At 33.5% G+C, this 6,379-nt stretch overlaps 1 protein-coding gene across 1 annotated transcript in view; it reads left to right on the forward strand.

Moving 5' to 3' along the window:
- Positions 1-757: 757 nt before the first annotated feature.
- Positions 758-6,379, forward strand: part of LOC106463626 — a gene marked incomplete at its 3' end in the record, with an annotated part of 17,147 nt that continues 11,525 nt past the window's right edge. Inside the window, exons 1-3 of the mRNA XM_022391562.1 lie at positions 758-784; positions 3,306-3,368; positions 4,013-4,496. Of these exons, the coding sequence (XP_022247270.1) occupies positions 758-784; positions 3,306-3,368; positions 4,013-4,496 (574 nt within the window). The remainder of the gene's footprint in view (positions 785-3,305; positions 3,369-4,012; positions 4,497-6,379) is intronic.

The raw sequence follows: 6,379 nt of genomic DNA on the forward strand, positions 1-6,379 counted from the left end.
TGCCTTATAGTAAATAGTTTTCACTTATTTTTGTAGCATGACATCTTGCCAGTATATTTTTAACTTGTACTTAGAATCATTCTTTAAATTAAGGTTATATAACCTATTCCAAATAACGGATAGCTTTGAGCTCTGTTCACGTTTTAACAGAAATCATTGTTCTGGAACTAACAAGTTTGCTATGATTATGAAACTATATGAGACTAGGTTATTCAAACTTCATGTGATAAAAAAGAGCTATGTATACAAACGAATCAGTTAGTAATACACAACAGATAAGAAAATGAACAAAGCTATCAGTACTTATAGAATGAAATTTGCCAATTGCTGAGAGAAAATTAATCATATATATACATATATAAATGTTGAAGTGGCGACATTCATGTTCTATTTGCTTTCTGTATGATAATTCGAAGCCCACTATCTTAAATAAGTCGGTAGCATATATGATTTCATTTATCTAAATATTTGATGAACGTTGAATCGATTTATCAAAGTTATGCAAAATACTTTAACTCTTAAAGGGGCATATATTTACTTTGTAATTCATTGCAGCTCTCAGCTCCTCAGATAACCTGGGGACTTGGAACTTTTACGAAATGTAAGCATTGAAGTATTAAGAATATATATATGTTTATGATTTATTAAGTGCCGAAGAAAACAAAAAATGAAATATGTATGCATTGTAATTTTTAATCTTGCTGAAAGTTACGCCAAGGTTTCTAAACTATAATATAATGCTACTGTGTTAGTCTTAATGCGTAATGAAAAATTAATCATACAGGTAAGCACACAGTGAAATCAGCAGACCGCTGAGTAACCAAGATGTTAGGAATTATTTGGCCAAGTATTGTAAGCCTACTCTTAAGCAACTTCGTCCCACGGTGGGATTGCGGCAATTCTACAGAATTATAACAATAAAATCCGGGGTTCGATTCTTCCCGCGGTGGATAGATCAGATAGCCCAATGTGGCTCTAAAATAAACAAACTTGAACAGCTTCACTGCACGACAACATTAACAGAAGACTGCAGAAGATGTATGAAAAACTGTGGCTGAGATAGGAAAAACAATGATTATGTCACAGAAGAATGAAAATTACAACAACTGTACGAAGACGATTAATGATTTGAATAGTAGTTGTTGATGGATAAGGAACATGAGAAAGCAGGAAATTGTTCATTGTACATTATATACATTATATACTCGTTCTTGCAACAGGACCTGAACCATGAATTCTCAGATTCACAGTCCGCGGATACAGAAAAACTTTCTTTAACGTTTTCTGGCAAAAGGAATTAAAATCCAGACATATATCAACCGATAAGCATTGTATTCTAAAATACAGAAAATCTGCCCTAAACAGGGCAAATATAGTAATGTCGAACACTAGGTTAACGGGGAAATTAATTCTCCAATTGAAAGATGCTGACTGATAAGCAACCTTTTAGGTCACCATCTCCACACCCTCATCAGCATTACCTAAATGCTATAAACCTATAACCTTGTCTTACGTAATCAAATGCGCTACGAACACCACCCTTCTAACTGGTCTACTACAATAATATATATATATATATATACATTACGTATATATTAGTATCATAAATGTATTAGTTACGGGTTTGTCTGAGGAGGGGTTTAATGTGATATTTATATATAATGTTTTGTTGTTGTTGTTTTAAAACAAGACTTTTCACCTATTTCATGGCTGCATACATTCCTCAGATGGGTGGGGATGACTTGAATCTCCTGACCTGGCAATCTGTAAGTATAAAAGAGCAGTCTTTTTACAGCTCAACAGTTCGTTCGCTTCCAATATCCTGCAGCCAACGGTGTGGTTAGAAAACTCAACTGATTTTCTCTGTTCTATCATGTTTTGCAAGGTAAGCTTAAAGCTGTGTTGAATAATATACAGCCAGTAAAATTGAAGACTACAATCTACTCATCTATATTATTAAATACTTCTATTTAATTAACTTGTTTCATAAGGTAGACAGTATTAGCTTGGAAGAAAAAGAGCTAATTGTTTCAGTTGAGATATAAAATATTATTGTTCTTTTCATTGTGAGATGAAGGTTTAAATGCGTTATTTGCCTTACATTTATGTTCGTCCCACAGAAGTTCTCTTAAAGAAATAAATGATCTTAAATCAAAAAAACTCTATTACCACCGTGTGGAGCTTCAGAGGAATTTATTTTCTAGTAACCATGCAAATTCTGTTCGACCAATAAAAGTGTTGGCAGCTACTCATAGCTACTTAAGGGCTATCTCCGCTAGCCGTTCCTAATTTTGAAGTGATGGACTAGAGAGAAAGCAGATAGAGGGATTTGACCGTCACTCTTATAATGCACTCACGGTCGAAAAGTGCGAAGCATGATATTTTTAGTGGGAACGGGGCGCGAACCACGAAACCGTATTTCAGCACGTTAACCACAGAGTCGAGCTCAGCCCTTAGCAGAAAGAGTTTTAACCATGGGAATGGTACAAAATAATTATTTTAGATTAACGGAAACTTCTGACAGAAATATAATTAATCATGATTCTCACGTAACCCTGGGCTAGACTTTTAAAGGATTCCAAAACCTTATGAATTTACTTCCTCGTAGGAAGTTCTTGGTAGAAAGCGATCTTCTTAATAACAAAAGTACAATTGTAATCTACCCAAGGAAATGCTCAGCAAAGGAGGAAATGGTCCTTGTACAAAGTAAAGAAAACATTGAGTGGATAGGCTTAAATATTCATTGATTTATCAATAGAAATCGCTACCTACGAAAATATTAATTGAAACTAAATACGTACTATATGTCAAATTTCAACATTTAGTATTGCTCATCAATGCTTTGCTTCACAACTTTGTAAGGTAAAAAGTACTTCATATTATACCCAACATACCCGATTGTAGGAATAATGTGCTTCATTATAAACCAGCACATTACAAATGTTCCCGTAAAACCGTTCATACTTTCTACAACGTATGCAACGCCTTAAGGTGTAAATTATATAAAATTATAAACAATAAGTTGACAAAATGTTCTGCGTACAGCTTTCAAAATGCGTTTTTATCAACTTTATCTTAGTCGATTAAACTTAGCTTTGATTAAACGAGTTTCTTATTACCACTAAAAATAAGTCGTATCGTGGAATTTTAATGGAACGTATACTTAGTAATTGAAGTTAGGTTACACTTTTTTGGTTTGAGAATGTTAAGTTTCGTAAAAAACTCTTTTACCGTAATATATGTGTGAATATATAATTTTGATTAAAAGCATTATATTAGACACTCATGTGTGTTTCTTTTTACAGGGATTCATCTTCCTAACAGCGGTGGTTACCGTATTGTCTGGCTACGCTCCACTACCAGTTGATGTAAGTATTGTTTCTTTCTAAATAAAATTAAATACTTCGTTATCACGTAAACAAATGTTTGCGAAGGTGTGGTATATTTGCTTATATGGTTACATCGTGATATATTATAATGTAACAAAATGTTTGCGATCGTGTGGTATGTTTGCTTATATGGTTACATCGTGATATATTATAATGTAACAAAATGTTTGCGATCGTGTGGTATGTTTGCTTATATGGTTACATCGTGATATATTATAATGTAACAAAATGCTTATTCTTTTGCTTTATTTGACAAGCCCAAATAACAATAAAATAAATGAAAGAAGTTCGTTTTGTTTATCTTTAGGACCTCAGTGAGCCCATTCAAGAAGTTCGTTTTGTTTATCTTTAGGACCTCAGTGAGCCCATACAAGAAGTTCGTTTTGTTTATCTTTAGGACCTCAGTGAGCCCATTCAAGAAGTTCATTTTTGTTTATCTTTAGGACCTCAGTGAGCCCATTCAAGAAGATCGTTTTGTTTATCTTTAGGACTTCAGTGAGCCCATTCAAGAAGATCGTTTTGTTTATTTTTAGGACCTTAGTTAGCCCATTCAAGAAGTTCGTTTTGTTTATTTTTAGGACCTCGGTTAGCCCATTCAAGAAGTTCGTTTTGTTTATATTTAGGACCTCAGTGAGCCCATTCCCTACGACACTGGTTTCAACGTTCAAGATGAGCTGGGCACATCTCTCAGTCGCCAAGAGAGTGGAGATGGAAACGGCAACGTTCAGGGATCTTACGGCTACATCGATCCCAACGGCGTCTGGAGGGAAGTAAAATACACTGCTGGTGTTGAAGGCTTTCAAGCATCCATCTTGACGAATGAACCTGGAACTTCTAACCAGAGCCCGGCGGACGTTCAAGTTTCTGCTCAAGAACCACCAGCAGGTTTGCAGCCCATTGAAGTTCCTGCCGTCCGTCCCAAGGTCGTACTACCCGCTTATAAAAAGGTTATTGCTGCTCCTGCTCCATTGAAGGTTCGGGTGGCTGCTCCGGCTCCTGTCCCCGCTTTCTCTGTACCTGTTCGCCCTGCTCTGAAGTACAGCGCACCCGCCTTTCCATACGCTGCCCCCGCCCCCTTTCTAAAAACACTAAAAGAAGCAGGACTTGGCAAGGAATAAATAACACATTTCCAATCAAAAGTATGACGTTTTATAACAGAGGTCTACAATTTACCCGCTTTTCTCGTAAATTTGATATCAGGGGTTGATTCGTTTGTTTTATGTTGTATATTTATTACAGAACTGTTAACATACCGATGTTTATGTATATTACTATTTCAAAATAGTATTTCAAAACGAATAAAATACACGTTGCATATTTACTCTCTTTTTCGGAATCCTATGATGATTTCATAAGTCAACACGAGCTGCCTCTCTGTTTTCTTTTAATTAATGTCTTAAATAAACATGTTGACACACAAACCGAAGGCACATACTTAACCTCGCCGTATATAATGCTATCAGGTCGAAAGTCTGTATGAAGTAAAATTATCACGAGATATCTGAATTATTTGAAAATACAAACATACTGTCACAGTCAAAACATATTTGAATACATCTGAATGAAGATATGTTCTAAATACAAAATGTAAAATTTTGGTTTGTTTATTTCTTAGCAAAGTCATATTTGGTTATCTATGGCGTCTTCAGAGGGGAATCGAACCTTTGATTTTATCGTTGTAAGTTCACAGATCGCTGTCCCAATGGGAGACGTAAAACTAAGGAAACTTCTAAATAAAAATCTTGTTTCTTTCTTATATCTGGACATCCATCGAACTAAACTTTAAAATTTAACATTGAAAGATAAATTAATAAGTCTAATTAGCTCAGCTCTAGTTTCTGTACTAATTTACTTAGATGACACTCGAGACACCATGACACTCACAGGGAAAAATAAATAATGAACGTAATAAACATTTGAGGCTTGAACAACTAAATGGGCTATACAGAATAAAAGATTAATGATACTAATTAAAACATAAAATAATATACAATAAAGCACAAACAGATTGCATTAAAAATATATTTCCAAATAAACAGATTTGAATATAATTTTGTATAAATAAAAATGAACTCGAAAGTATAAAATTACAAGAAAAACACCATGATACGATAAAATAAACTCAAATTACAAACACCATAATACGATAAAATAAACTCAAATTACAAACACCATGATACGATAAAATAAGCTCAAATTACGAACACCATAATACAGTAAAATAAACTCAAATTAGAATCCCGAACAACTTTTAAGTTGCCAGAATGCCAACTTGAATTATAGTTTAAATTATAGTTATATCATATATAGTATATGCATGTATTATACTTAAACATGTTAATTCACGGTTTTTGCAAGATTAAACAAATTAGGGCTGTAATTGTGAAAGATAATGTTCACAAACATCTATTTTTCTAGCAACATTTCACCAAGCTGAGCTTTCATTAGGTGCTTCCGATCTCTCGTGAATCTTTTCTGAAGTTAAAGCCACAATGGTTTATACAGTTCAAACGATTAGAATACAAAGAGCTTCCATTACGTGTTTCGATCACTAGATTTGAAAGCCTAATTTTACAAGCTTAAATAAACTATTAATTTTTTTATTTATTATACAAAAAGCTGCCGCTTTACTCTTTTAGAAAATCGCGTCGAATACATGAATATGTGCAAAGCTCTAATCAGTTATGGTATTGCATTAAATCGTTACAAATATTACATAGTGACAAAAAATGGTTGCATTAGGACTATAGCTCTATTACTTTCAATAAGATATAAAATATTTTAAAAAGAAACGGATTTGTAAATGTAAAAATGTTTAACTAAATGTAAAGATTAAGGTAGTAAAAGCTATTTATAGCTGATTTAATAGTATAATACAAATCTTTGAATATGATCGAGAAAAGACTAGTAATTCAGATATTAAACATTTATGTTTTGCTAAATAAATCATTTACACAACCATAGCTTACTTCTTCCATGACGAGGAACTC

This window comes from Limulus polyphemus, unplaced genomic scaffold, assembly GCF_000517525.1.
Source record: "Limulus polyphemus unplaced genomic scaffold, Limulus_polyphemus-2.1.2 Scaffold54, whole genome shotgun sequence".
Classification (NCBI taxonomy): Eukaryota; Metazoa; Arthropoda; class Merostomata; order Xiphosura; family Limulidae; genus Limulus; species Limulus polyphemus.